Source organism: Aspergillus foveolatus (assembly GCF_047715535.1).
Source record: "Aspergillus foveolatus strain CBS 279.81 unplaced genomic scaffold BDW70scaffold_145, whole genome shotgun sequence".
Lineage (NCBI taxonomy): Eukaryota > Fungi > Ascomycota > Eurotiomycetes > Eurotiales > Aspergillaceae > Aspergillus > Aspergillus foveolatus.
In genome coordinates, this window is record NW_027396209.1 from 1 (window position 1) to 26,168 (window position 26,168).

General features: G+C 50.8%; 7 protein-coding genes and 2 non-coding genes across 9 annotated transcripts; 5 read left to right on the forward strand and 4 right to left on the reverse strand.

The window, feature by feature from the left end:
- Positions 1-1,077: 1,077 nt before the first annotated feature.
- Positions 1,078-5,797, reverse strand: BDW70DRAFT_166715 (ABC transporter ATP-binding protein; the record flags this gene model as incomplete). The annotated part of the gene is made up of 11 exons (XM_073742063.1): positions 5,491-5,797; positions 5,240-5,433; positions 4,509-5,165; positions 4,164-4,443; positions 3,960-4,106; positions 3,157-3,913; positions 2,913-3,082; positions 2,290-2,819; positions 2,119-2,234; positions 1,871-2,061; positions 1,078-1,797 (listed from the first exon to the last, which is right to left on the reverse strand). Exons 1-11 carry the CDS (start codon positions 5,626-5,628, stop codon positions 1,078-1,080), a joined length of 3,900 nt encoding a protein of 1,299 aa, XP_073590882.1. The 5' UTR covers positions 5,629-5,797.
- A 278-nt stretch (positions 5,798-6,075) lies between these two features.
- On the forward strand, positions 6,076-8,733 carry BDW70DRAFT_166719 (putative C6 transcription factor). The gene is made up of 7 exons (XM_073742064.1): positions 6,076-6,169; positions 6,234-6,257; positions 6,328-6,446; positions 6,503-7,337; positions 7,392-7,829; positions 7,886-8,148; positions 8,205-8,733. Exons 1-7 carry the CDS (start codon positions 6,092-6,094, stop codon positions 8,689-8,691), a joined length of 2,244 nt encoding a protein of 747 aa, XP_073590883.1. The 5' UTR covers positions 6,076-6,091; the 3' UTR covers positions 8,692-8,733.
- A 1,497-nt stretch (positions 8,734-10,230) lies between these two features.
- On the forward strand, positions 10,231-12,098 carry BDW70DRAFT_24582 (glycosyltransferase family 69 protein). Its single transcript, XM_073743590.1, has one exon. It carries the CDS (start codon positions 10,364-10,366, stop codon positions 11,921-11,923), a length of 1,560 nt encoding a protein of 519 aa, XP_073590884.1. The 5' UTR covers positions 10,231-10,363; the 3' UTR covers positions 11,924-12,098.
- Positions 12,099-15,587: 3,489 nt separating this feature from the next.
- On the reverse strand, positions 15,588-15,660 carry BDW70DRAFT_t179. The gene has a single exon. It is a non-coding gene; the product is annotated as a tRNA-Arg (tRNA).
- A 95-nt stretch (positions 15,661-15,755) lies between these two features.
- Positions 15,756-17,817, forward strand: BDW70DRAFT_166721 (tRNA-specific adenosine deaminase; the record flags this gene model as incomplete). The annotated part of the gene is made up of 3 exons (XM_073742065.1): positions 15,756-15,978; positions 16,125-16,167; positions 16,224-17,817. Exons 1-3 carry the CDS (start codon positions 15,822-15,824, stop codon positions 17,815-17,817), a joined length of 1,794 nt encoding a protein of 597 aa, XP_073590885.1. The 5' UTR covers positions 15,756-15,821.
- Positions 17,818-17,827: 10 nt separating this feature from the next.
- Positions 17,828-19,626, reverse strand: BDW70DRAFT_145460 (ergosterol biosynthesis ERG4/ERG24). The gene is made up of 2 exons (XM_073738426.1): positions 19,455-19,626; positions 17,828-19,406 (listed from the first exon to the last, which is right to left on the reverse strand). The coding sequence occupies exons 1-2, from the start codon at positions 19,529-19,531 to the stop codon at positions 17,993-17,995; spliced, it is 1,491 nt and encodes a 496-aa protein (XP_073590886.1). The 5' UTR covers positions 19,532-19,626; the 3' UTR covers positions 17,828-17,992.
- Positions 19,627-19,828: 202 nt separating this feature from the next.
- BDW70DRAFT_145461 (putative vacuolar sorting receptor (Mrl1)) lies at positions 19,829-21,738 on the forward strand. The gene is made up of 4 exons (XM_073738427.1): positions 19,829-20,368; positions 20,416-20,691; positions 20,739-20,865; positions 21,243-21,738. Exons 1-4 carry the CDS (start codon positions 20,007-20,009, stop codon positions 21,423-21,425), a joined length of 948 nt encoding a protein of 315 aa, XP_073590887.1. The 5' UTR covers positions 19,829-20,006; the 3' UTR covers positions 21,426-21,738.
- Positions 21,739-21,837: 99 nt separating this feature from the next.
- BDW70DRAFT_t178 lies at positions 21,838-21,908 on the forward strand. The gene has a single exon. It is a non-coding gene; the product is annotated as a tRNA-Gly (tRNA).
- Positions 21,909-22,271: 363 nt separating this feature from the next.
- On the reverse strand, positions 22,272-25,340 carry BDW70DRAFT_166725 (putative C6 transcription factor). The gene has a single exon (XM_073742066.1). It carries the CDS (start codon positions 25,269-25,271, stop codon positions 22,380-22,382), a length of 2,892 nt encoding a protein of 963 aa, XP_073590888.1. The 5' UTR covers positions 25,272-25,340; the 3' UTR covers positions 22,272-22,379.
- Positions 25,341-26,168: the final 828 nt, after the last annotated feature.

The window sequence follows — 26,168 nt, forward strand, 5'->3', positions numbered from 1 at the left end:
TCTAGGAGAATAACTAGCTGGGTAGAGTAACCCACACATGGTTGTCCCAGGGCTGCGCGTAGGCCTTCTACAGCGCCCATGATTTCTGCATCATAGACCTCTGTCCTGGGGCCCGCGGGAGAGAATAGAATAGGAATGCTTGCGGTCCACCCTGCACTGATAAGGATGGCACGTGACTTTCACTAAGTAAAACTACACGGTCAAGAAGTAGCTTATAGCAACGACTGGGCTAAGGGTTTCGTGTGCTCCTATTGGTATATAAAAGGAGGAGTAGCTTGTCGTGTAAGATATACTGTTAAGCACCATATATCAAAGACTCAAACTCTCTTGCTCAGCATCTGACCTAAAACGCTCGCAACATTTCGAAAGAATGGGCCACTCGTCCACTCCGCAGGAGGAGAGGTGACGGATTTGGATGAGGATCAAGTTGATTTACATGGTAAATAGCATGGGGAGAATGATATGAAGAGAAAAATTTGATTGCACTCATTATCCGTGGTTGCTGTGAAGAGAGCTTGGAGGTCATGGCCTCGCAAGCTGAGAGTTGAGAGGCTGCAAAGTGAACGCAAAGCGTTAAAGTAGTGCAGAATATCTGGAAGTGACAATAGAGTGGCAGGCGACAGAAATCCGGGAACTTATTATAGTCAGCTTCTCAAGAAAGAACCTCTCATATCAGTTCTTGACCCTTGCTAGCGAGCAGGCCTGGTCAGTTGAAAATTTTACCACAAACCATCACCAAAATATCAACGCCAACTATTAGCAGGGACAGGTAGCAAAATGATACCCTACGAGTTTTTATTCTCCATCTATAGAAGGCGTACAGGTGTACTATGTACAATACCACCAACAGCAATGTTTCCAGGAACACTCTCTCCTCTAGCCTCTACGAAGTCTTTTTTCTTTTTTTTTTTGGCTCTTATGCGCCCCCAATCCAATACTCGCCTCATAGATCGAACCCAGTCTATTGTTCTATATATATTTATATTGTACCACTTCTCAAGCATTGTTACGCAGGTCGCGACACATTGAACGCACCCAACAAATTCATCAGCAACCTTTACTCCCGCTCTCGCTGAATCATGCTGACACAGTGCCATTCACATCCAGCTTCTGGGCCTCGCACATCGCAGCATACATTCCACCCCGGCTAAGCAGCTCGCTATGCGACCCAAACTCCACAATTCTACCCGCATAAAAGACAAAGATACAGTCCGCATCACGGACCGTTGAAAGCCGATGCGCCACCGCAACGGTAATCCTATTCTGCTCCGCTGCTGCCTCAGTTAGCGCAGCCTGCACCAGCTTCTCGGACTCCGTGTCCAGCGCGCTCGTCGCCTCGTCGAGAAGAAGCACGTTCGGTTTGCGGATTAAGGCGCGCGCGATCGCAATTCGCTGCCGCTGACCGCCGGAGAGCTGGATACTGGTGCCACTCCCGCAAGGCGTGTCGAGGCCCTCAGGAAGCGAGGATATGAAGTCCCATACGTTGGCGGCGCGGCATGCTTCTTCTATTGCCAAGTCCGAGTCTGATGCAGTCTCTGTTCTTGATGCGTCGAGGCCGAGGTCTGGTATGCCCTGCAAAATGTTCTCGCGGATAGTACCCAGGAAAAGAGTTGGTTCCTGTTGCACTAGTGACAATTGTCTGCGATAGAGAAGCGGGTTTAGGGTTGGCAGCGGCGTTGATGTGTTTATATTTATGCTGCCGCTAGTCGGGTCGTAGAAGCGCTCGAGAAGCGAAATCATGGTACTTTTTCCGCAGCCCGATGCGCCGACGAGGGCTATAAAGGTGCCGCGTCGGATCTGAATTATGTAGCGTCAGTGGGCCGGACATGGTTCAATCCAGAAAATCAGAGCAGAGCGCACAGGCACTTACCGATAAGGACACGCCCTTGAGAACCGGGTTGTCAGGCGCGCCTGGGTAGGCGAAGCGCACATCTTCAAAGTCAATAGAGCTGCATCCGTCCTCAGGGCCCTCGTTGCGGTTGTCGTCAGTCTCACGGATTGTCCCGTCGACCATGTCAAGCCAGAAGTAGTAGTTAGCAGCTTGGCTTGCCTTGGTGAAGCCTGGTGAGAGAAGCTGTCAATGACCCTATAAACCAAATCGCGCTTGGCTAGACTCACTGCTGGCAAAACTGAAGGCCAGCGCGGTGGCTTGACCGGAGAAGTAAACACCCATGAATGAAACAATAAACTGATACAAGCTGATTTCACCGTCATTGATCAGCTTTGATCCCCACCTGTTCGTACAAATCGATCAACAAGACGCCCTTTAATATAGGAGGCAAAACTAACCAAAAACCTAGCGCTAGCACAAAATACTCCACGGATTGCGTGAGCGAGAACCAAATCATCATGTGGAACATGGCCCGGCTCGTCTGCGAGATTGCCATATCAAGCTCGTGATCATACTTCTTTAATGCCGTGTTTTCGAGTGCAAGCGATGAGACAGTACGGATAGCAAGGGCTGTCTCTGAAGCCACCGATGCACTTGCCGACAACCTCTGCCCTACCTCCTCGTCCATTTTCGCCTCAATTCTGACACGCGCGTAGCCTCCTACCATCATAGATGGCAACCCAGCAAAGACACCAACTAAGCCTATTTTCCAGGACACGGCGATCGCGAGAACGCTCGATGCGACGATGTTGATTGCCGACATGAGGATGATGGCCACGGTGAACCCCATCAGTTCTAGTATAGCCTGCGGGTAAGAGTCGAGTTTGCTGATCAGTGCGCCGACTGTGTTCTCAGGTCGGTCGAAAAATTGGAGGTCCTGACGGAGGAAAGACAAGAAGATCACTCGGCGCAGCTTCCTGCTGAGGGTCTAACATGGTGCGCTTGGGTCAGCTTTGCCAATGTGACCAAGACGGAACTTGGACATCAAATTGCCCTAAGTTACATGAAGTTCTGCCCTCACCTGCGCAATAGTATTCGTAGACCAGCCCATCACAAAGTATATAACGAGAATGCCAACCGACATGACGAAGAACATCAGTGCAATGAAATTACCGCGGGCAATGAAGTTGGGAGAATCGAAGACGCTCAGAATATTGCCTAACAAAATGGCTTGTCCGGGGTTAACGGCAGCTGCGATAACATTAGTGAGCAAGTGCAATTTTATTAGGCTAACGATGAAAGCCTTTCTCTGTTGAGACACTCACCTCCTGCGATACATGTGGCTGTTGTGACGGCGAACCAGAGCCATATTTCGGGTGTACCTATCAAGAGTTTCCATATATTATGAATGATTCCCGTCTCTCCATATAATCTGTAGTCTTCTTGGTCCTTTAGTGCCGCCAACTGCTGCGCCTGCGCATCGGCTAGCCACGGCCTGAGCAAAGATTGAACGTCTCCCTCCTCCGAATCCTCGTCGGACATGCTTGTCTCTCCCAAGTCGCCATTTTCCTCAACATTAGCTGGCGCGAGGTCCTGAGCTTTAACAAGAGAGGCGTAGACACCGTTCCTAGCTACCAACTCCTCGTGCCGTCCCTGCTCCGCGATTTTGCCCTCGGACATGACCACAATCTTATCCGCGTTGCGGATGGTCGCGAGTTTGTGCGCAATGATAACGGTCGTCCGGTTCGCTGAGGCGCTGCCAAGAGCCTGCTGAACGATTCCCTCGGCGTGCGGGTCGAGCGCACTAGTCGCTTCGTCAAGGAGTAAGACCTTGGGCTCCGAGATCATACTGCGGGCAATGGCAATCCGCTGTTTCTGGCCGCCCGAGAGCAGGCCACCTCGTTCTCCGATCCGCGTGTGGTATCCTTGCGGCAGGTTCTGGATGAAGTCATGTGCAAAGGCGAGTTTCGCGGCTGCTTGAACACGCTGCATCTGGTCGTCTTGTGATTTTGTCTCCCATTGGGTCCCCACCAAGCCGTTGGCGATATTGTCAAATACACTGCCGTTGAAGAGTACCGGCTCCTGGACTCGTTAGGAAGGCCTAGAGGGTTGTGGCGTCTCGACTTGCCTGTTGAACTAGACGGACGTTGGTCCGCAGCCATTTGAGGTTAAGCTGGCTGATTTCTTTGCCGTCCAAGTGGATGCTACCTACACAGGGGTTATACCACCGTTCGAGCAGGCCGATAATTGTGCTTTTTCCTGACCCAGATGGTCCCTTATGATTCCGACTGGTTAGGAGCTTCTACGACAGATGCAATTGAAGACTACTCACCACTAATGCCGTAACCTTGCCCGCAGGAATATTTAGGGTAAAGTCTTTTAAGACAGTGATATTCGGCCGGGTAGGGTAGCTAAAGTCAATACCGCGCAGATCAATGGTACCGACAATTTCGTCAGGTATGTCCCCCGATTCGTCAAAAGGATTGATTTCGGACTTCCTATCGATGAGGGAGAACAGCTCTGAAGCTGCGGTGGCGGCGCGGCTGAAGGTGACCATGTTCGGTGTTACTTGCATGACCGTGTTTGCAGCCATAATGACGGAAAAGAGAACACTGCCTTGGTTAGTCCTGGTGGTTTCTGGAATACTAAGATTGCGGTCTCGCGAAGGTATACAGACACAAAGACAGTCCCTAGGTCAGAGATCTCATTGCGACCGAGCATGGCAAGGCCCTGCCAGAAAGCCAGACCCATGCCGGCGAACACGACAAAATACTGTCCTCCGAACACAATGCCATAAAGCTTATTCTTTCTCATTCCTTGGGCGTATGCATCCTGGAGGTAGGTGTCGTACTTGGCCATCACCCTCGGCTGAAGGCTGAAGGCGTAGATGGTTCGTACCCCTCCAAGGATATTCTCGGCATAGCTACTGGCTTGAGCGTATATCTGCAGTATCTTAGTCTCAATCATGGCATCTACGCCACCGGCTGTGCCGAGCACAATGAGCAAAGTTGGCACCATGAAGATGAGTATCAAAGTCAGCTTCCACTGTGTGACAAAAGCAACTACAAATGCCGTCACAAAGGTTGCAATGGCTTGAATAACGATGCCGAGTTTCTCTGCTATACCGGATTGAATGAGCTTGCCATTCGTGGTCGCCTGCTGCGATATTGATCCTGAGATGTCCCGGTCGTAGTAGGCGATTTCTTGGCTTAGGGCAGCCCGGAGATAGCCTCGTCGGACATTTCGGGTCAAGTAATAAGCAACATATGTGAAAAGAGAGGTGTAAACGTATGTAGTCAAGAGACGAGTAATGCCTATATAGATGAACTGGAGACTTTTATCTCGTTAGCATATGACCCGAGCCGTAGTATAAAAACAATGCAAGAGGAGGATGATTGATGTTCTTACGCAGAATCCTGGACGGCGGCCATGAATTTCTCAGGTCTCAACTCTTCCTTGAAGCTGAAGCCACTAAGCAAAGAGAGAAACCGACCCATAATCAGATTGACTAAAGCCGAAGCAACACCGGATGCAATAGCAGCGACGACAGCAATGCCCTCAAGGGCGTAAAGATGGGGATTGCCGCCGAAGATGAAAACGCGCTGCAACACAGAGACTGTCACCTACTGCTCCTGCAGTTATGATGCCAGAAGACTTACCAGTAAGCCATTTGTGCCGCTTTTTCTCTTGGAGACCTCGTCATTTTCTTTTTCTAAATTGACCGACTTCGTAGCTTCGTTGGCCACTCCGGCACACTTCTCGGTTTCAGCTTCTTGAGGATTCAAAGAAGTTACCATCTTGCACGCTCATCAGTTTTAAGAAAGAAAGAGAGCTGGGAGCGATTCGAGCAAATGTTAACCGTGTTCAACCTCGTGTATATGGAGAAGACAGAGAATAAGGAATGAAAGGGGCGATGAGGAGGAGCATCCTGAAGGTTTGCCTGGCAAAGCCATCTTTTTATTCTTGCTCCCTTATCCTCGGAGTCTGGAGGTTAGCAAGGCCGATGATGGCTCCATGAGGATCCTGGCGGTGGCAGGTCTCGTGTGCGAGTGTATCTGATGGAGACCATGCAGAGGGCGGACCTCGGAGTCTCCGAGCCTCCGGGAAGGCTTGGCGGAGACAAGTGAGCCGTGAGGCCGTTCTTCAAGACAACCATCTCTTCCGATAATATCTCTGCCTGCACTAACACAAGTTCTGGTGTCTGTACACTTTACTAGCTTGTGAGTTAGAGGCGAGTTCGGCCCCGCCTACCCACTCCCAATGGAGGAGGAACCAGACCCCCCGGTCTCGCGGGAGGACGAACACAGCCAAAGTCCTGCCGTGGCAGAGAAGTTAGCAGTGAGTTTACTCGAAGCACTTGCCTGGTCTTGAGTGATACTTTCTGATCAGCTTCTTTGAATAGTGCCATCGATGTCGGCAACGTAAGGTGAAGACAAACATACATGGCTCGAGACCTCCGAGCCATGACTACTATTGATGTCTAATGTTTCGTCCAGGTGAAATGCGACCGAGAGAGTCCATGTTCTCAATGTTTGAAGGCTGGGCAACAATGCTCATACGTAGCCCGGTTCAAGCCTAGAGAAAGGAGGCAAAGGGTCATGGTCTCGCACACATAGTAAGTGAAAGCCGAGTACTCGGGCCACGCGCTATGCCATGCTGAGATATATCGAGTGATTCTAAATTAGATGCAATATCGAGGAAAGTCGACGACCTCATTCAAAAATTGAACCGCTTTAGTCATGTACCAGTCAAAACAAAAGGTCCTGGACTCGTTGGCTTTAAAGATCCTCTCAGCATCAGCCAAGAAGAGCCCTACGCGTCCACCTCGTTCGGACCAACGCCTTCTTCAATCGACTCTACACTACACCCAAGGACCCAGCCGTATCACTCAGCCGGTGTAGGCACCCCTGAAGTGCATCGCAACCTTTTCAGAGCGGAATACGAGGGCGAGTCGTCGCTGTTCGCTCACGCCGTCTCCGCTACTCGGTTTCTGCAGAATGGCATCAAGAACACGGCTATTGCTGAATTGGCGCATGAGATGGAGACTGTCCTTAACGGCCTTACAGCTGCCGTTCATCATGAGCAACAACAGTCTGATGCCCTTGACAGACTATATCCTCACGCCAGGGCGATCCCGCCGGGCTCGAGTACCCGCAACCTCCCGTTGCCGCCCTTCGACAAAGTGTTCACGTGCTTTCGCATGGCCAGGGAATGTCCCCAAGTGACCACGTTATGGCTTGGGGACTATATAACACCAGCGCAATTCAACGAGTACTTCATAAAAATCGCATCACCTGGTCCAGCTACCGAAGCCGACTTGATCATCGTCCATTGCGGTCTCTACTGGCTGTTCTGCGAATGCTCCAAAGCCATCACCGATGAAGAGGCGAAGCGGGATTATGAAACGCAGGCTTTCATATGCGAGGCGAACCTTCAGACTGTCCTTGCCAACCTCCGCTTCCATCAGCCAGCAACTATGGATACCACGTATGCAATGGGCATAGCGGTAAGCTGTTTGCTATTTCGAAATAGTTCTATCACGACTGACCCTGCTTGTTAGTCGTTGTATTGCCTTCAGAAGAACAAGCCAACCGCCGCGTGGAAATTCATCACTTCGGCCTCGCATATGACACAATCTCTGGGTCTACAACATAGCGCGCCTGCAGGCAAAGATGGCCCAGAAGAAATGGCGAAGAAAAGTAACATGTTCTGGACCATATACATGACTGAGAAGACGCTGTCACTACGCCTTGGTCGTTTATCGACCTTTCGAGATCAGGACATCACACTGCCCCGTCCTGGCACGGAGCGTCCACGCGGTTCCTTCTTAGCCGAACTGGTCCCCGGCTGGGTCACCATCGCCAGTATCCAGGGCCGGATATACGACGATATCTACAGTCCAGGAGCCCTTATGCAGCCACCGCATACTCGGGCATCGCGAGCTCAGGCTCTCGCAAGCGAGTTAAGAATAGCCATGCAGCATTTGCAAGACATTCACGTGAGTTTACACAGGCTTTCTATCCATTCAGGATCATGAGGACTCACTGGCGGTAGAACCACTACGATGCAAGTAAAGCCGAAGCACTAGGACCAGATTTTCACGAAATAGCGAGACGTTCCGACCGAGTTATCGGCCTTAGCATGCTCACGCTTGTATACCGGAGCATCCCTCCTGAGAAGCCATCGGCGTCTGCGTCGGCATTCTGTCAAGAGTGCATCGATGCTGCGAGGGAGACACTCGCAGAACATGACCGATGCGTCGCCGCAATCACCAGGGAGCGCGGGAAAACAGTGTTCCTTGAAACATACATCAACTGGTTCGTTTCTAGTCTATTCCTTGGTCAGGTCAATCTGACGTGGAGGTGCGACGCAGGTCTATAATCCAGTCCCCCTTCATCCCCTTCATCATCCTGTTCTGCCACATTATCGAGACATCCGATGCCTCTGACCTAGTGCGCATGGGATCGTTTGTTGAGTCACTCGAGTCTGCATCAACCTCCCGCGCCCACAGCACATATGACAAGCAACGCCGCCTTTTTAGGGCGTTGTACGACGTTGCGGCCAAGTACGTCGAGGTCAAATCCCGTACAGGCAATGACCAAAGATGGATGTCAATGTCGCGGCCGACGCCACAGCAGTACCCCAGTACCGGCACTTTCGGTCCGTTAGACCACGGGGGGATGTCGGAAAGTCCGACTACCGCAGATGCTTCTGGTCCAATGCCGTTGCACAGCGAAGTCACTGCCGAGGGCATGGGGCTGTTCGGGGACGTGGACCTAGAGATGGATTTCTCGGGTGCTGAGCTCTGGGACTGGTTTAACAAGAATCAGTCTTTGATGAGGATGCTTGAGGATACGTAACATTTCGCAAAAAGAAGGAACTGCAGTAGCAGTACCAAAGCTGTTTGAGGCATAGACTTCCGAAGTAAGAATAACTGGTAGACGTAAGAAACAACATCGCAAAACTACAATTCCGTGTTGGTTCTTTAGACAACGAGGCTTATTACGAGGAATGGTAGGCTTACACTTGAACAATTAAACACTACCTCTACTGATTTCCACATTCGGATGCCCGATCTACTTTAAAAGTCTAGGATCAATTCGGGTCTTGCAGACTTTTATACATCAACGTCAAGGATGCGACATACCTCGCTAGGATAGCGTAAGCCTCCGATCTCGGGTGTTGGTTTGATTTCACTAAGGCGGCTGTGCCCTAAGAAGGCGCCGTCGGCCAGGCCGCAACTGGTATCGAATTACATGCAACAGATAAAGTGGCTTCTCAAACTACTCTTGATAATATATGATTAGAAACTTAAAATTACGGAGCTGCTAGCTAGGAGCCTCAGCTAGTTGTCCACTCATATGTTACAGAGAGCGAGTAATCATCAGACGTACTATATCATTGTACTCTAGGGTGATCATAGTACAAGTTACTGCGGTTATGTTCATACAGACCAGCTACACTGAACTACTCTATACCATAGAACTTTCTCGAAGCGCAATAGTGGATCGTAACATGGCACTCGCCGCTGTTGCTGGTGCCATAGCTCCCCTCATGGTGGCTGCAGTTGTCTAGGATGGTCATTGCGATGCCATAGATCTTCTGGCCGCTGACTTTCTGCTCACTGAGCCGTTACTGGCGTAGACGATATAGCCGTCGCCAACGGAGAATCCGGTCTGGTTAGCATAGGTTACGAGGTGTCGATGTTGCGAAGGGCTGCCTGGTAGTCGTGAAGCGGAGGATCGCTGGAGCCTTTACGGCTGTATAGCAGACGCTGTCAGTCGAATCCGAGAAAGGAATTTCCCTTCTCTGGTGCCCGGCTAAACGTACTTCTCGTACCCGTTGCAGTAGACAAGGGTGCTGGTGGAAAGGACCTCTTCCTCTTCAAGGAGGTCAAACAAGGCATGACTCCTCCTAGAGTAACACTGACAGCTAGGGTAACGGTGCCATGCATCTTGCTGTTATCTTGGGCTTCATGGATACAGTAAAAGGAGGTGATGTACAGCCTGGTGACTGGCTTACTGCTGGTAAGCCTATGTCAACGTATTGTTGAGTTACGGTATCGAGCGCCGTACGGCGTGGTATTCGTAAGCCTGTCCCGGCTAATCAGGTACCTACTCATCTCTCGCCTTACAGAGTATTTTCCCCCCAAAGTTTACCCTGTTCTTACCTCCACAAGACTAATCAGCAGCTGTGAAACTGGAGCAGAGTACCCTCATGAGCAATTGGAAATGCGGCGCCGTGACTGTGATGATATTGCAGCTGAGCGTTCCATATCGAGCTTCCTCATTTCGCAGCCAAGACGCTAGTCCTAAATTGGCAGAAATCGGCAAACGGGTGCACTAACCAAATCTGATCTGGACGTTTGGCTCTCACTGCGCAGACAACACCAAGAACTGCGGGACTCGATCTCTTTTCTCAACATCGCTCATTGCCATGGATCGCTTCTGACTGTCGGTATGCATGTTTCGCCATCCTTGCTCCAGACGACAAGGATAGTTTACCACCGACTGATGATCTTCCGCCATCATCATGTCTGCCCACCTCCCCCGCTATAGCCCGGATCGGCGGTTCTCTCTGGAATCCCAGGGTAGCTACAATCTCTACGAGGCCGAAAAGGAGCAGTCCCTACTCGAACGGGTCTTGCAGCGGTTGTATCTCTTGCTAAGGTCGGTTAGGTACGGTCGCGGTTATAGGCCTTTAGCCCCAGCTTTCACTCAGTCTCGCGCCTATCGTCGCGTTCTATTCCGGCTGGCATACTATATCGTTGTCGCTCTATCGGCCGTTCTGGTCCTTGTACTTCTCTTTTCCACATTCTTCCCGTCATATACACGACCTGCGCCTCACTACGCATCACTCCGCGACCAGGTATTAAAGTCAAGCCATCCTGGGCGGGGGAATCCGCGCAATGAGACGGTCTTCATTGCAGCTAGCCTGTACGACCCCGATGGCAGTCTTGCACGGGGTCACTGGGCGTCCAGCGTCCTTCAACTCATCGACCTTCTAGGAGAAGACAATGTCTTCCTGAGCATCTACGAAAATGACAGCGGAGAGGAAGGGGAATCGGCTCTGAAGGAGCTAGACGCGCGGGTTCCGTGCAATAAGTCTATAGTGTATGAGCACTTGGATCTCAATGAGCTTCCTAAAATTACTATTCCGGGTGGAGAAAAACGCGTCAAGCGGATTACCTACTTGGCCGAGACTCGCAACCGCGCTCTTCGACCGCTCGACCAATCTACCACTCGGTTTGACAAACTTCTATACTTGAATGACATAGCTTTTGATCCAGTCGACGCGCTGCAGCTCTTGTTCTCTACCAACATTGATGACAATGGGGTAGCGCAGTACCGTGCTGCTTGCGCTGTGGATTTTATTAATCCTTTCAAATTCTACGATACATATGCCACCCGTGACTTGGAAGGCTATAGCATGGGCCTGCCGTTCTTTCCATGGTTCTCAACCTCCGGAAACGGCCGAAGTCGGAGAGACGTCCTTGCTGGGAAAGACGCGGTACCGGTCCGCAGCTGTTGGGGAGGACTGGTAGCGTTCGATGCTCAGTTCTTTCAGAACAGCACTGGACCGATTGTCGAAATAGCAGGGGAGACTACCCCCGCTCGCTTCCGCGCCCTACGAGATGAAGATCTCTTCTGGGATGGGTCCGAATGCTGTCTGATCCACGCTGATATTCAGAGACCATTGCATACAATTAGTGAAGATGAAGAACCTCAGGTCGAGACTGGTATATACATGAATCCTTTTGTACGCGTTTCATACGATACAACCACTCTGTCGTGGCTATGGACTACGCGTCACTTCGAGAAGCTCTACACTCTAATTCATACCATCGGCAACCACCTCATCGGCTTGCCTTGGCTCAATGCCCGACTGGAAGAGATTCCCGGGGAAATTGTGCAGGACACTATCGTTGTAGTTGAAGAGAATGGAGAAGTTTCTCTCCAGACTATCGAACGAGTCGCTAGACACGATGCTTTTTGTGGACGGCCTGGACTTCAGGTGGTCGTTCCACGGGGCGAGGGCAAAAAGGGATGGCAGACGATACCAATTCCGACGGAAGACATGTACACAAGCTAAACATCTAAAATGCATAATATGCAGAGACACAGTAAACAGGCGCGAGCCTGCAGATCCTCGGATATGGATTGGTCAGCGAGATCAGTCACATTTACTTATATCACGTAGGTCTGGTCCACCTTCTTCCATGGCCACGATTTTTTGCGATGCAATCTGGAGATCCGAATTCGTCTCGGGGAGGAGTAGTTTCCATCTGCAATCTGAAATGGGAGCTCTGGATCCGCGACATCCTCAAACAATACATTGCGGAGCTTGGCCTGTTCGCACAGTTCAGGAGGTCAGCGGAACTCTACAAATTGCTAGTCTACGAAAAGGGGCCTTTTCCTCCCGCACCAGGAGTCAAAACTGTCTGGCATGTTAGAACGCTGGTTATCTGTTCCGTCCTGAACATTGGAGCGGCGAGGTCGTTACCATTCACAATGGCAAAAGCTTGCGTTTTCAACATCTCTGCTAACTCGGAGTTCGATTTCCCATATGCTGTGTGGTATTCAAATGTCGAGCATGAAGTGATTCCGGTCACGCATGGCTACAAAATTGTTCCAAACTGCAATCCACTTCATCTCCCGTCTACGGAACCTTTGCAGGAACGCGAATCAACAACCACTGAGCCTGGAAATATGGTGAATACATGGAATTTGGAAATGCGAGCCGCAGCTGCAGTCCGCTCCTTTCGTGACTACAAGCATGTCAGGCCTGTCGTGATTTTCCCCGCCATTCTTAGAACACTGACAGGTAGGAGCGCTGGGCCATAAATACAGCATTGCCGCTCTCATTGCCTAAAGGGCTTGACCAGATTTTGGTTCTGGTTAGGGAAGGCTTGGAGCGCGGTGTGAGTGCACTACATTGTTACGACTATTGATAAGGATGCTAGCTGCGAAGTACCGCTTCCACGATATCGTTGATATTATTAGAACATGACGTCTCACCAATGCGATTGATGTCGATAATAAGTTCTCGGTGAAGGGACTTCGACCTCTCAGTCAGACTTTGGAGAAACCTTAATCAAGCATTCTCATAGCTATGAGGGCGTTCCTGAGACCGTGGACTATTAAGGAATATGCAAGGAATGCAGAGCAATGGCAGTCTATCACTATAACAAGACTGCTGCCTTCATAGTACCTTACGCATTCTATATACAGGCCGCTTTCTGGATTCGGCCGTCATCATGAGAAGAGTCCTGAAAACTGGGAATTGCGCTTGATAATTCAGGATCGTGTGTAATATACTCCAGAGGCATATATAGCCATATGTACCAAAGTAGCTGGCTCTAGAAGTGAATAGCTTGAGCAAACAGTAGCGCTGTATGAAGCGCTGCTGCCTAAAGATTCATTGCTGGCAAGCTGGAGGCAAGGAACTATTTGGAAGCCGACTGTGTACTGCGGTTGTGATGGGCTGATCACTGAAAAAAAGAGGGTCCATGAGCAATTGCGTGCTGCTCTCATGTTATTTCTGCCCTTCTTTCAGGATCACCGAGCCCCTTGGACAAAGACTTATACGAAGGCATAAGGCAGGACGCGGGAACGTATGCCAAGTCAGGAGGAGCACGAATCCGCTGCAATTAGTAGTTGTATCAGTCTTGCCACCTGAGATAAGCAAACTATGGCGCGTAATTTGAAAGAGAACTTATTGGTCCAACCCTGCAGCCCTGAGGAGAACCCTAAATACAATAAACCCCGCTATAAGGAATCAATTCAGACCGCGGTCTATATTCCTTATAGCGGGGTATTTCTTATAGCGAAAATGCTCGGCCGCTTGCATAAAGATATATTTTTCGATCCCTTAGTAAATATAGTCCCTATTCACGGGAAAAAAAAGTTCCGGATATCAGTCTGATACTGATTCTGCATCTTCCTCTCTATCAATACTTGCTCGTGGTGTAGAAGTTCCCGAAGAAGAGTTCGATTTCCAGCTACTTGCTGCTCTTCATGCAAGCGTAGCTTGTAGAGTGCTTCTAAAGCATCATTTGCAGAGACCTTAGGAAGCGCTTCTAAGATCTCCTCATCATCAGATTCATCGGCTTCTTCAGCACTAAATTTGGAAAGAATAAGAGTATCCAAATCCTCTAAATCATCAGTAACCTGTTCTCCTATCGGGTTTAGGAATTGGTCAATCTTCATGATATCTCGGATATTGGATACTGCTAGCTGATCCAGGCCTGCTTGAAGCTTATTTAGGAGCTGAATGTTGACCATTTCTGTATCATCTTGAGTGGTCAAGGCCTTTGTAAAGCAGTTTTGAATAGCTTCGCAAGTCAGATCCACCTCCCATGCTTGAATTGCCCATCGTACAGCGTATAAAAGTGTCATTGTGGCCACTGGATCATGGCCACGGTCAAATTCAGCCATCATATAGAGTAGCCACTTGCGTTTCCAGTAAGCTTTCCATGTGCGTATGATCCCTTGATCAAGTGGCTGGTATTTTGCTGTTGAATTGGCCGGCAGCCACACAACTAATGTATTCTGAAGCTGCAAGGAGGTCTCTTTGAAAGCTGCTTCATGAGCAGAGAAATTGTCCATCAAAAGAAGAACTTTTCTTCCAGTCATTTTAGCATCAAACCAGAGAAGCCACTCTTTAAAGATCTTTCCAGTCATCCAGGCCTTCTTGTTAGACCTCCAATAGCACCCAAGGTTCTCAATATTCACTCCAGCAGCTTGAAAAACGCGTGGTTTCTTTGCAGTTCCAATAATCCAGATAGGAAGGCGTTCAGAGGCGTCCATATTTGTACAGAATTGAACTGTGATCCGTGCCTTATCTTTCTTCCTTCCAGATATAGAGCAAGTTGTAAGGCTTCGATCAGGTATCATCCTCCAATATAGGCCAGTTTCATCGCAATTAAAGATATCCTTTGGCGAATACTGGTTTATAGCCTGGCGAATAGAATGCATCTCTATATCCACATCTATAGAGATACTGCTAGCTTCATCATGACGAGTGTTTGAAGAGATATTTCGACGGCTTTGGAAGCGACAGAGCCAGCCATTGCTGAATTGAGGCATCTCCTTTTCTGGATAGATAGATGGCCAGAATTGGCGTGCCTTTTCACGTATAAGGTCTTGAGATACTGTGATTCGAGTCTCTGCCCGCTGGATCCATTCATAAAGTGCTTGCTCAAGCTCTGGCCAGCTCTCTGCGCGGTGCCTCTTGGTATCTAACTGGTGATCTCTTGCAGTATCCAGCCAGTCAAAGTTTGAAGAGAGAATCCGTGACACGGTGGATATAGAGATCTTGTGATTATACACCTCTTCAAACCACTTAGATAGCTGTATGCCAGTCAAATTGGGCCTTAGCTTATGTTGTGCACGAAGGGCAGACCGCTGGCGGTTTGTAATAGCAACGCGTTTTGCCATTTTTTAAGGAAGGCGGAAGAAAAGTGAAGGAAACAATACCTCGTTATAGGGAAATCTGTATGGGAGAAGGGAAAAAAATTGCATGTTGTGGATAACGGGGTTTTGTGCAATTTTGTATGGGGTTGTAATTCGGACACGGTGGCGGGTTCCTTATAACGGGTTATCCCCTATATCGGGGTTCCCTATAGCGGGGTTTTACTGTTGTGGTAGTGATGTTGCGATTGACGGGGCGTAGCGGCTCCGAGGCACACCGTTGCTCCACCAAGAACTCCAGTCTCCTCCACTTAGCAAAACGGGCCGCGTAAATCCAAAAAGAATGACCGACGCAGGGCTCGAACCTGCAATCTCCTGATTCGTAGTCAGACGCCTTGCCAATTGGGCCAGCCGGCCTTGTTGTTGGATAGTAGGGAGATTAAAACTCTTATAGAGACAAACAATTATCTTTACGCATAATTCGAAATACGCTGTACATTAATGACTAATTCTCACAGACAGCTCCATGAACTTTCGCGTTCGTCAAGCATTTACTCAGTTGGATAACTGAACCAGCAATGCCAGAGTCATGCCCAGATACGAACTCTCTACCGTCTCGAATCGCAGTCCTTGTTCATACGCATTTTGATGGCCTGCCGAAACGCAGCAAGCCGGTTCTTCGCGATGATGGGTCTGCCGAATGGATTCCCATGACGGGGATTGTGCTTGTTAAAGGTAGATTGCATGCGTTTCTCGGTCGTCACTTTTGAACTGAGAGTTTCGAGGGCTCTGTGAATCTTGTCCTAAGACTTGGGGGTGCTCGCCCTGCTTAAAATATTCCTATTGAATTTGTCTTGACCGTACTAACGTCTATCTATAAGGTGCGAATACGCCCGCAGAACAACTAACCTGTGTCACCGTCACGTATGCACCTCATTCTTTTCTTCAAGGAAAGTTGAATAATAGCTGATTAATTCCAGAACCGGTGCAAAATGCCTCCCGGCAAGCCAAATCCCCTACTGCAACGGCCTAGTCCTCCATGACTGCCACGCTGAGATCCTCGCCATGCGCGCCTTCAACTACTGGCTTCTCTCCGAATGCCGCTCCGTCCTTATTAGTGAGCAGCAGCAATCCTTCACCAAAGACAGGGAGGGAGAGCTTGACCCACCCGCGCCGTCACCTTATATCAGGCGCCGGCGACGCCAATCTCAGGAAATCACCAGTCCAGAGTCAGACGCTTTATTTCCGCCCTTTGAGATCTGTCCAGACGTAGACATATACATGTACTGCACCTGCGCACCCTGTGGTGACGCAAGCATGGAGCTCGTCATGGAAGCGCAAGACGATCCCACCCCGTGGGCTCTCCCAAACACAACCTCAACTTCAGACACAGACCCAGAATTACAAATAGAAGGCCCTATCCTCTCCGGCCGCGGCCACTTCTCCAAACTTGGCATTGTACGCCGCAAGCCCGCGCGCGCAGACGCGGAGTCAACGAAAAGCAAATCGTGCTCAGACAAGATAGCCCTGCGGCAAGTAACGTCGATACTGAGCTGCGAGAGTAGCCTGCTTGTTGCTGTAACGGCGAATGCGTATGTCAAGGGTCTGATTATGCCTGAGGAGGAGATCAGCAAGTCGGGTTGCGAGAGGTGCTTTGGAGGGGGACAGAATGGGAGGATGAGAGGTCTGAATGGGAAGGTGTGGCCTGTTGATGCTGATATTGATGCTGGTACGAGTCTTGGCTTTAACGAGCAAGTGGGAAGAAACAAAGATAGTGAGAGTGATAGTCAGAGATGCCGTCGGCACAGTTATGCATTCCGCCCATTCGAGATCCTGTCTATCCCAAACACACTACTCAAGTCTCTCTGGGCGTTCCGGAAACCAAGAGCCACTGACCCCGTTTGCGAGGGGGAGTCAAAAGACACCTCAAGGCCACAAGTCAAGAAAACCAAGCCAGGCACAATATCCGCCGTGTGGGTACGAGCTCCAACACCGACTCGCCTTTCCAATCCAGCAACAGATAGTCAAGACTCCCGTCTCAGTTCGCCGAACCCAGTCACCGATAATGGCACCAAGATACTGCCCGTTCTTCGGGGCTCAAAAACCGGCTTATTTGAGAGTATAATCAATGGCGTACGTCAAGGGCATAAGGCTTCTGGCCCTGGACCAGGGATACGCGGGGCATCGGCGTTATGCCGTGCAAGGATGTGGGAGCACTGGAGAGGAACAGCTAGCAATACCTTTCAACGCATTGGTGACAGCGAGACTGGAGCTCTGAATAAGAATGATGATGGGAGTGTTGAAGAGACCCCTTTGGGTTTCATGAACAAAGAGATATCCACTGCGTTCCAGGCGTCAACATATAGAGAGTTCAAGGAGCCGAAAGAAGGTTTGAGCGGTGTCGTTCTCGCTAGAAGGCAGGCTATGAATGCTGCGAAGGATATTTTGGACGGGTGGGTGCCTAATGACGGGGATGAGGGGTGGGGGTGGAGATGGAACATGGGGGAGCTTTTTGATGCGAGGGGGGATCCTGTTGTGATGGATCCAAAGGGTTCAAAGAAGAGGAAGCGATGAATTGTCATATCCATATTGCACAATTCCGGTCTAGAGTCCTAAAGTACATAAACTTTTTCCCCAGGCATTTCCAGCCTTCTGTCCCTAGGCGCATTGGAAATAAAAGACAAATTAGTGTATAGATTAATATGTTAAAGTCAATCAGAATAGAACTCAATCCAACCGCTGTCACCGACTAGTAAACACCAGGGATTATGCGGCTGCGAACAAGGGAAGTATATCTATCCCAGTCCTTGCCATACTTCCTCTTGCATTTCTCCTCATCGCGACGCTCGCGATGGAGAAGAAGGACTCCAAAGTATATCAAGAAGAAGTAAGTGATTAGGAGAGCTGCGCCGCGCGACTCTGGTGTCTGCACGGCTTGCTTCTCTAGCTCGCCAGTGGACGGGTTCACGCTGTTGACAATGACGAAGCCGGAAACCCCGGTGGGCAGGGAGTACGACCAGGACATAAGCCAGTCGCCGAGGTAGTTGATGTGCCGGGCTAGACCCCACCAGCCAGAGGTCATAAGCTTGGACCCAGAGGCAGTTTCGATGTACTTGACGTCCTTGACCCGCGGGTCGTTGGGATTAGTACGGAAGCGGTTCTTCTGGTTGTTGGCACCGCGGAAGATCATGTATCCCACGACTGTTGGAGCCAGCACAAGAGCGATGCCCCGCAGGCCGAGTTCGTTAGGGAACATGGCAAGGTATCGGGTTTGCAGATTGTAGATGAAGGGAACCCAGACGAGGTCGCCGAACGAAAGCATATATCCGAAACCATCCATGATCACGTCCATGGTGGTCAGAAGAGCCGGCTCCATATAGAGTCCGTCCAGAACATAGAAGGCCTGAAGTGCCGTTGAGAGGACAATGGAATCGGTCACGTATCCGAACGTCCTGTACTGGCGGGCAATGTTGGACAGGTTCATGATGATCCATCCGAGCAATCCAGGGCGCATCTCGCACCAGACTTTGATATCAATGGTCCGAGAAGCCTCGTCGACAAACGGAATTGGGAGTCGCACCCGAGGGTTCAGTTCGCGTCCGATGAAGAAATCGTAGAGCACGTTACCAGAGTGCCCACCGGGCGCCAATTGTCGAAGCTCGGGGTTGGGCTTGCCGGGCGCAGGAACGGAAAAGCTATTGAGATAGACGAAAGCTGCAAGCGACGAGCAGATGATCAAGTTGGCGGCGATGACCTGCGGGTAATTGTCCCAGATAAATGTCCAGACAACAAAGTCGGCACCGTCCAGGTAAGTACCAGCGGCCAGGCCAGCCAGAATCAGCACGGCGGTAGGGAAAGCATTGAACTTGTACCGCAATCTTCCACCGCAAGCCAGTTCAGTGCCCTCGACTACCTGCCCCGGAAGAACCACGTAAAGCACCAGCTGCAGCAGGTAATAGCCAAACACCCAGAGGAAAACTTTGGTATCATAAAGCGCGCGAATTCCACCCTCAGGCCAGCCGACTTCCTCCTTCAATTTATCCAGCGTCAACGTGGAGGGGTGCAGCAGGGATGGCGCAGGACAGCCGGAGACTTCGTTGCACAGGAACGTGAAGCCGTACAGGAGGACGGGGAGGCCAAAGGTGATAGCAAAAGCGCCGTATCTACAGCAATTAGTGGCCGATCAACGTGCGAAATAAGGGCATACGAACGGGCCAAAGAACTCGTAGCCTCGCCTCTCTGGAATCGGCTGTATAGGGACAGGAGTTTTATCCTTTTTGGACGTCATTTTGGCGTAGCACAGCGGTTGAGAAGGCAATGATCGATCAATTGGTAAAGTGTGGGATGGAGCGTGGTATTTATTTCGACATTGGGCTGATCTCAAGAACACCTTATACCGGAACGACACGAGCCGAGTAGAGAAGATCCAAGGAGGACTGGAATTATTGAGAACGAGCACAGGCTGCAGTCAAAGCTTCGGCGCCCGCGGATCGAACGCTACCCAGACCCACACTGAAGGAAGCTCACCAGGCCTTGAGCCTTCTCCGCATCGCTCCTCAGTCCTCATTCCGCCAACGTTTCATCTTCTGACTTCCATTCTTCTGTATTCTACGCAGCGTCGGGCTCTTGTTTTCCAGTCGTCTATTCTTTATTGCCATTCTTACGCTCTCTACTATTTCTTCGCGTCTATTTCTATTAGTCACTCGCTCCAAATTCGACAGCTTGACCAGCTGCAGCCGCCGACTCGCGGCCGAATCCCCGCGATGAAGCCACCGATCTCACGCCTCTGTTTTCTCCTGGCCTCTGCCTTTACCTCTGTGTATGCGGCGTCCGACTCGTCTGGCTCCGGTGAACTAGCCCCATGTGTCGCGCGCTCTCCGACAACGGGACTTTACTACGACTTGAACGCCCTACATGTACAACCGCTCCCGAGCGACGAGAAGTCACGCAAATACGTGCGAGATGAAAGCTGGCACGCAAAGGGCTATGATTACAACGCCAATTTTACGCTGAACGTCTGTGGTCCGGTAGTTGAAAATGTCACGGACGTGGTCGGTGTTGAGGAAGAGAGGTGGCAGAATGTCAGCGCTTACTACCAGATGGATGACAAGACATATTCAATCGGGTACGTCGCGCAGTGGCCGCGCGGATACTCTGACTGACATAGTATAGGCAACAAGCGTCCGATCCGTTCTTTCGCGGCCGTAAGCTCGTCTTGAACTACACAGACGGCTCCCCTTGCGATGACGAGGGATCGCACAACAAGTCGACAATCATCTCGTTCTTGTGCGACCGCGACGTAACCACGTCGACACCCATCTTCTCTTTCGTCGGCACGATGGACCAGTGTACATATTTCTTTGAAGTCCGAAGCTCTGCCGCCTGTGGTGGCTATGGCCACGATCCTGCTGGGCAGGGTCTTTCCCCGGGCGGCGTGTTCGGCATAATGTGAGCACCGCATTCCCAGCCTAAATGCTATAAGCTAACATCCTCAGTGCTCTCATCGCTGTCGCGGCGTACCTGGTTGGGGGATGCGCATATCAACGAACCGTCATGCACCAACGCGGCTGGAGGCAGTGCCCCAACTACAGTCTTTGGGCCGGGATCGTCGACTTCTTGAAAGTAAGTTTAATGGCATTGGTACCGTTCCGGCTGTCCCGGAGGCACGGCTTGCTTTCGCGGGCCTCGGGCAACGCAAAGTTACCCACTTCGCGGCTGGATTGAGCGTTGCTGCTGCATGGCAGTCCCCCTTCCTATGGCTTCTGTCCTATCCGCGTCTTTCCTAGAAAATGTACCTATATTGCGCCTGAGCGCGACTGGACTGTTTGGTTAGAGACCTATCACATTCTTTCTCAGGTTTAGCCTCAACTCCAAATAACGCTGAGCGCATACTCTTCCATCTTTCGTGTTCACGCTATACAGTTATTCCTCCCTGTCTGCGTCTCCACGCTATTGCTGCCATTATCAACTTTCAGCAAGGCTAACTCTGTTCAATGCAGGACATGGCCATAATTTGCATCTCCTCCCTCGGGCGCTTCTTCCACTTCAAACGCTCAACGACCGGCCGCGCATCTGCCGCGGCAGATGGTTTACAACATGGCCAATTTGCCGGAAACCGGCGTCGCGATGTCGATGCGGAAAATCGACTGATTGATCAGTTGGATGAGGAGTGGGATGATTAGCGACGTTGTTCGTTGTCCGTTGCGTGGCTCTGATAATACTATTTCCCTTGCAGACTTCTTTGTTTGTGCTTCATGGCGATATGATAGATGGTTTTGCTCTAGGTGTGGGTTGGGAGACAGTGTCGCACGATTGTATAGTACTATTGCTGTGCCCTGCTGACCACTCGTGCTGATATATATTATGACGCGATGGGAATGAATTATGTTAGCACATGTGTTGCAGTTTTCGCAAATGTATAGCGTGGGCAAACACTTTGAGATTATAAATGACCTCAAGCCCCAGCTTACGAATGAAACAGGCCTTTGACGCCTCTACTAAGGGTGCGCATATAAAGACTAAAAGAAGTCTTCTGTAGAGGGAGTAGGTTTTATAATACCTTATATTTAAAGAAAAATTATAGTTAAATAAGAAGCATCATTGGTCTAGTGGTAGAATTCATCGTTGCCATCGATGAGGCCCGTGTTCGATTCACGGATGATGCACAGTTCTTTTTCAATTTTTACCCGTCGGCTGTTAGAACATTTTTGTACATGTATACTGCTTTCGCGCTTATCTTTTTATGACACCCAACATAGAACAAGCATAGTTTGGCCATGGCTGACATGGCTATGTTGTAGGGTCTTTTTTTTATATCATAAACGTGCGCAATCCGTCTTCATCCCATGAGCAGTAACTGAGCAATCTCGACGTCTAGTATGGTAGTAAGTGCAGAACCACCTGAATCAATGGCTGGTGTACCATACAACAAAGATAGTACATAAATCATATTTCCTATGGTTACTACACCATATATAATACAACCAGAGGAGACCGACTCTCATGAAATCCTCTTCCAACCAATACCAGCAAAGCTAAGCACAGAATAGCCAACGACCAAATGTGTATATAAATCGCCAACCATGCAACAAAAAACAGAACAAAATATACTTCGAATTATGATCGTACACCGACTCCTACCCCTTCATCTGTGATCCATGGTTATGGTCCATGCCAGACATCCCAAGGTCATACGCGCCCATGGGCATATTTCCCGTAGCGCCGAAACCTGACAGGTCGCCGCCGGCATCCGGTTGAGAACCCGGATCGAGACTGACGCCCGCGCCGATCGGGTCGAGGTTGAAGGGAAGAAACCATGCGGATGGTTGGTAGTACTCGCCGGCGCCTGAAGGGGCATTGGGGTCCATCTGCTCAGTAAAGATGTCTTGGTTGGGAAGACCAGTATCCTGAGGCCCCGGCGGGGGCGCCACGTCTGCGCCGTTCATTGTTGAGAAAGAGGGTGGCTGATCGTTGGGGTTGGGGACGTAAGAATTAGTTGATGGCTTGAAGCCGGCGAAGGAGTCGTATACGAACTGACGGTCGAGTTGGGGAAGTTGGTCGGTGACAGGAATGGTAAAGTCGAAAGGGGAGTGGCCGAAGGTTTGGTGGCCGCGGTTTTGAGGGAACATTGGCTGGGGGAAGCCTGTTCCTGAGGTTCCGAGGATGCCCGGAGATGTTTCCAGGTTGACGTCGACGATCTGTTGCGAGGTTGGTGTGGGGGTTGTTTGGTCCATCGTTGTTAGGTCAATTCTGCTGCCGGCCCGGGAGTGTTTCCGACGGGCGTCGTTGGGCTGAGGTGTAGGGGAGAGGCTGGCGAAGAAGTCCTCGACGCTTTGGAGGTCCGGTTTCTGACTCATCACAGCCTCGTCGTCCTTCTGCCTGGCTGCATGGCTCGAGTCTTCCCAATGTTGTCGCGAAACGCCATGAGGGTACTTGTCGAACCAATCACCGTACTGGAACATGGGCGCAACAGGTCCATTCTGCGAGGCCACTGTGCCTTTAAGTGCGGCATCTGCAAACTGCCGGTAACGGTCCTTGGCGCTCTCTACCATGTAATGGAACATGCCCCAGTATTTCTTCATTTTGTTCAGGTAGCGGTAGGTATGCCGGAGGTTCTCCTTGGACCGGGCTTCTAGTTGTGTGTTCTTGGAGAATATACCCCAGATATGGACGGTGCTGGCCGAGTATGCACAGTACCCGGCAAAGGGAACCGTCAGAGGGTATGGCGCAGCATGATTTATAAGCGCAGAGATGTGATGGGCCGCTTCTACCGCTGCTCGGCCAGCATTGCTGAGAAACGTGCGGGGCATATCCCGCGGAGGGCGCCCGCCGGGTGAGAGTGGAATGGCGAATTGATTGAGAAAGAGAGTATTTTGGTGGATGATGATGTGGAGGAAGAGGAACTGATTGGCGACACGATCAGCGGCATGTACTTGAAGGTTTTCGTAGGTAAAATGTAGATGGCTCGGAAGGGAGGCAGAAAAGTCCTCAATCTGTTTTCGGAGTCGTGAGTACCCAGACTCTGGCGACCATAAGGGATGGTTATCTCGGCGCTTCCCGCCTAAGTTGAGGTAGTCAACTATCCGGCCCCAAATCACGACCGCTCGAATGATGTAGGCCAGCACGCCCATGTTGGACTTCGCATTGGACAGCTGGCCGACGTCTTCCGGGACTGGATTTAGCACGTTGCCCTCCAGATCTTCAGTAGGGCCTGGGATTTCCATTTGGAAATGCGACTCCTTGATCGGAAGTTGTATCTGAATGAATTTTTCGTTACCAATCGGGGGACGTTGGCTGCCTGATGAATTGTAACGATCCATCAAGAAACAAGCCCACATCGTCCGCCTTCGTATCTCTCGATCTGTGAAGCTGAGCTGAACACCGCCGCCGTTACCCTGCGACAGTAATGGATCGTAATCGAGCTCTCGATGAAGTTGAAGCGCGTAGGCCATGCGCATTGCCTGCCCACCGAAAGACCAGCTCCGTCCGCCATGGCATGTACCAAACTCATGGAGACCAAGAAGCAGGAAAACGGTCAAGATCGTGATATTCGGTTCGTCGTGGCGCTTCAAAGCGATTGTCGCGGCCGGGCTTGCCCAGTTCTCTCCGCGTAGAAACGGGGGTTCAGAGTTAATCTGTGGATGTGTTGAGAACCGGGCCGAGACGGCGCAAACCGCAAGAATGAGCACAGGCGGTACTGTGCGAGCTTTGAGTCTGCGCACAAAGCTCGGTTTGTGCAGAAGCAGATAGGATTGGCCGTAGACACAATCAAAAAACACCTCCGCCAGATGTTCCTGTATCTCCAGCGAGGGCAGAAACTCAGCCCCCTCAGTCATCAGACTCGGGCCATCAGGCTTGCCCTCACGCCGCATGGGAAACGTATCCTGCGGCCCGCTTCGGCTCCCGCGCGCCCACTGCTCCAGCTCAGCGGCAAAAGCTTCATCGGCCGACCGCTTCTTCTGGTTCTTGACAGCCTGCCCCGGCAGCGCGGGACGCACATTCGCCCGGCCAATCGCTGCCATATCTCTAACCTCATCCTTGGGAATCGTCTTGATAACCCGGTCCTCCATCCGCTTCAACCGCTTATCTAGCATCGCCATGTAGTCCGTGCGGGGAGCAGCTTTCCGAGTCGTCACCTTGTACACGCAAGGAATCCGCGACCGCGAGCAGTGCTTGCATGCCGGCTTTTCTCCCGAACAGCGAATCTTCTTTCGCCGACAGGCTATACATGCCAAAGGTAGCCGCTTCCGCTCTTTGCCGGCCTTGGTCTTCGTTTCGCTCCATGGCGGCTTGTCGCCGGCCTGTTCCTGGTGCGTTTGTGGAGTGTCTTCCCCGCGGTCGGCCGCATTGTCCCGGTTTCCATCCTGAAATCCTGCTGTATCGCCGCCAGTCTGGGCGCTTCCGGGCTCGCGCGAGCTGGCTGGACTGTTCGAGTCGAAATCGTCGGGGAGAGCGACGTCGTCGTGGCCTGGGGCTAGAGGCAGCGCGGAATGGGCCGAAGAGGACTCGTCGGGTTTGAATGGGTTCATGATGGGCGCGGTTACCCCAGCGACGGGGTTCAGGTCATCATTCGAGGGGAAACGGTTATGGGAGGCGAGGGGTCTGGAAGGGCGAGATAGCAATTATTGCCTGAACCTGCGGAGAAGCACGCACGAAGACGGGGGAAGAACGAGGGTCGGCTTGGCGCTGGGCAGTGTCTGGGGTGGGATTATTAATCAGTCTCACGTAAGTCAATGAACTAACGTAATCAACCACCGAACCGCGGATACCACCGAACCGCGGATTCTCTGCTAGAGCCACTATTTCTTGAAGCTTTTCACCCACCAACGCCATTAAATCTAACTAACTAAATACATGAAATTATAGCCATCTACTAGGGCAATTTCGAATTGTATGTCCGATTGTCCCACACCCACTACAGCGCTGCGGAGCTCGTCGACGAGGCGCTGGAGTAGATTCCGCAGGCTGCTCATTAAGCTGTGTATCAAGCTGCTGAACGCGATTTTCACCTTCCTGTACATTAAGAAGCCGGTCATTTCCTATATCAGCACGTTTTCTTGCCTTTTTCTGATTTCGTCGTCCATTTTCAGCGCGTATAGCCTTAATTTCTTGCTCTAAAAGCAGCTGGGTTTGCATTGCCATTTGCGCTGCTTTTTCAAGATGTCGAATATGAGCAATAGGACTGCTAGAAAGCTGCCGCTTTCTATTAAGGCTGTTCTGCAGGCTTCGAACCTTTCGTTCTAGCTGGCGAGTATTCTGCGGAGTTTGAAAAGCAGAAGAAATTGAGCCTTCAGCTAGTGGTGGTGTAGGCGTACGTAGTTGAAAGGTAAGCGTAGAGAGAACACACTCTGGATTAAGCGGCTTAAGCCCTGCTCCTCTAAAACCGCTGCAGATATTAGCTGAAGTAAAGACTTGCTTGCGTGCAT

What these genes read in the sequence shown, in the direction of transcription:
- BDW70DRAFT_166719 (XM_073742064.1), top strand. Translation starts at nt 6,092, where the DNA reads ATGGAGGAGGAACCAGACCCCCCGGTCTCGCGGGAGGACGAACACAGC. An exon ending in GTCATGGTCTCGCACACATA is followed by an intron (nt 6,447 to 6,502) that starts GTAAGTGAAAGC and finishes AGATATATCGAG; the next exon opens with TGATTCTAAATTAGATGCAA. An exon ending in CGTATGCAATGGGCATAGCG is followed by an intron (nt 7,338 to 7,391) that starts GTAAGCTGTTTG and finishes CCTGCTTGTTAG; the next exon opens with TCGTTGTATTGCCTTCAGAA.
- BDW70DRAFT_166725 (XM_073742066.1), bottom strand. Translation starts at nt 25,271, where the DNA reads ATGAACCCATTCAAACCCGACGAGTCCTCTTCGGCCCATTCCGCGCTG.
- BDW70DRAFT_145460 (XM_073738426.1), bottom strand. Translation starts at nt 19,531, where the DNA reads ATGACGTCCAAAAAGGATAAAACTCCTGTCCCTATACAGCCGATTCCA. An exon ending in GGCTACGAGTTCTTTGGCCC is followed by an intron (nt 19,407 to 19,454) that starts GTTCGTATGCCC and finishes TAATTGCTGTAG; the next exon opens with ATACGGCGCTTTTGCTATCA.
- BDW70DRAFT_24582 (XM_073743590.1), top strand. Translation starts at nt 10,364, where the DNA reads ATGTCTGCCCACCTCCCCCGCTATAGCCCGGATCGGCGGTTCTCTCTG.
- BDW70DRAFT_145461 (XM_073738427.1), top strand. Translation starts at nt 20,007, where the DNA reads ATGAAGCCACCGATCTCACGCCTCTGTTTTCTCCTGGCCTCTGCCTTT. An exon ending in GGCGGCGTGTTCGGCATAAT is followed by an intron (nt 20,692 to 20,738) that starts GTGAGCACCGCA and finishes TAACATCCTCAG; the next exon opens with TGCTCTCATCGCTGTCGCGG. An exon ending in GGATCGTCGACTTCTTGAAA is followed by an intron (nt 20,866 to 21,242) that starts GTAAGTTTAATG and finishes TGTTCAATGCAG; the next exon opens with GACATGGCCATAATTTGCAT.